This window comes from Octopus bimaculoides, chromosome 11 (assembly GCF_001194135.2).
Source record: "Octopus bimaculoides isolate UCB-OBI-ISO-001 chromosome 11, ASM119413v2, whole genome shotgun sequence".
Lineage (NCBI taxonomy): Eukaryota > Metazoa > Mollusca > Cephalopoda > Octopoda > Octopodidae > Octopus > Octopus bimaculoides.
The window spans coordinates 22,076,019-22,077,845 of NC_068991.1; the positions used below are offsets into that span (position 1 = coordinate 22,076,019).

Sequence of the window (1,827 nt, forward strand, 5' to 3'; positions counted from 1 at the left end):
TATATATATATATATATATATATATATATAATGGCTGGAAAATTTGCAGTTCTAAATGACATAAACCCAGTATGTTGAACAGTAAATTTTCATTTATCTGCATCTCTTACATCTATCACAGTGGGTGGTGGCGAAAAAGCGGAATTCCACAAAAGTTTTTTTTTTTGCTTTTTAGTGCTCCACTCTTCTTGCAGTTCTCAGAAGTTGTTGTCAAACTCAAGATAGGTCCTGTTGAAACAGATGCATGACGAAAGGAGTTCCACTTGTAACAGTATGACCTGTTCATATTTCCAGGCATGTTCTATGAAAGTCTATGTTATCAAATGTATCTATCCTTTTTAAGTGTAGAAAGGTGTGATTTGAGGGAGATAAAGCTGCAGATTTTAACTGGTAAAATGACCAGGTACAGACTACTTCATTGTTCAGCAACATATAGTGTAAAGGGCTTTTGAAATATCTGTGCAGATTGTTAACCTCATCTTTGTTTTAGTTCCTCATCATCATCAAATGTATTTTCCCTTTTTTTATGCATAGTTAGGCAGGGCTTTGATGTATGAACTTCTACTTCATATAAAATTCCAGTATTCTATCTACCAGATTCTAGTGCTCAGATCCCTTGGCCATAGTTCCATTGGAACATATATATAGAAGGTTGAAACATATGTTAACTGAAAAGGATTCTACAGAAGTATAAACGTTTTATGAAACAGGAAAAAAAAAATTGTTTTGGATTGGCAGGAATGTAGGAATACTGAAGAAAATACCTTTCAAAGTTTAGTTGATAAACTTTATTTTCGGATTTAAAATCCTACCAAGAGCAACTTTGTCTTTCATTCGACGAAAGATGATGAAATACAGAGCCAGTCAAGTACTAGAGTCAATATAATTCACTACAGACTCACAACATTACAAAAATACCAAGCAAAAATCTTAGTGGCATTTTTTGTTTGTCTTTATGTTCTGAATTCAAATTTCATGACGGCTGACTTTTCCTTTCATCCTTTCAGGGTTGATAGAATAAGTACCAGTCAAGGACTCAGGCTGATGTCATTGACATACTCCCTCCAACAAAATTGCTGACCATGAGCTAAAATTTGAAACCAATATTACTAAAAGTTATATTGTTAATAATGGTAATACACAGAAAAAATTTAGGTGCATGATATAGTGCACCTATTCAGCTAGCAAAAATAAATTGTACCTGTAATTTAAAGGGCCAGTCTTGTCACATCTTATCTCATGCCAAATCTCCCTGAGAACTACATTAAGGTACACATGTCTGTGGAGTGCTCAGCCACTTACACCTTAATTTCATGAGCAGGCTGTTCCATTGATCAGGTCAACTGGACCCTTGTCTTAACTGACAGAGTGCTAGTAATTCAGTGCCAACCTTTCTTACCTTCATGATGTCCCCACCACCACCTACCCATATCATTAGCTGTCTGTAGGATAGGAGTTTTCAGGAATTAGCTGCCTTCACTAGTGCTAACTCTGTACTGAAGCAAAGGGCAGTATCAAAACAATCAATAATAACCTCGATTTCTGATTCATTAAAGTGCCAACTGGAATTGCAGAAATTTGGAGATTCATGTTTCTTAGAGGAGTGAGGCCTGAAAAAGAAAAAAAAATAAGGTTGAAAGCTATTGGAATCATCACTGTATAATTATTAATGTTCTTCTTGTAACTAAACTACAGGTTATGATGTCCCTTATAGAAATGGTTTCCTTGATCATCTTCCATCTCTAACTAAATGAAAACTGGTGGTATGCATAATAGAGCCTGGCAGAAATTATTAGCCATTTCAGACAATTGTAAGCTCAGGCATTT

At 35.1% G+C, this 1,827-nt stretch overlaps 1 protein-coding gene across 4 annotated transcripts in view; it reads right to left on the minus strand.

The window, feature by feature from the left end:
- The window catches only part of LOC106878537 (ribonuclease Oy), a 56,430-nt gene that overhangs the window by 37,794 nt on the left and 16,809 nt on the right, over window positions 1–1,827 (minus strand). For all 4 annotated transcript variants that reach the window (XM_052971600.1, XM_052971601.1, XM_052971598.1 and 1 more), the window contains exon 5: window positions 1,535–1,610. In XM_052971600.1, coding sequence (XP_052827560.1) covers window positions 1,535–1,610 — 76 coding nt within the window. The remainder of the gene's footprint in view (window positions 1–1,534; window positions 1,611–1,827) is intronic.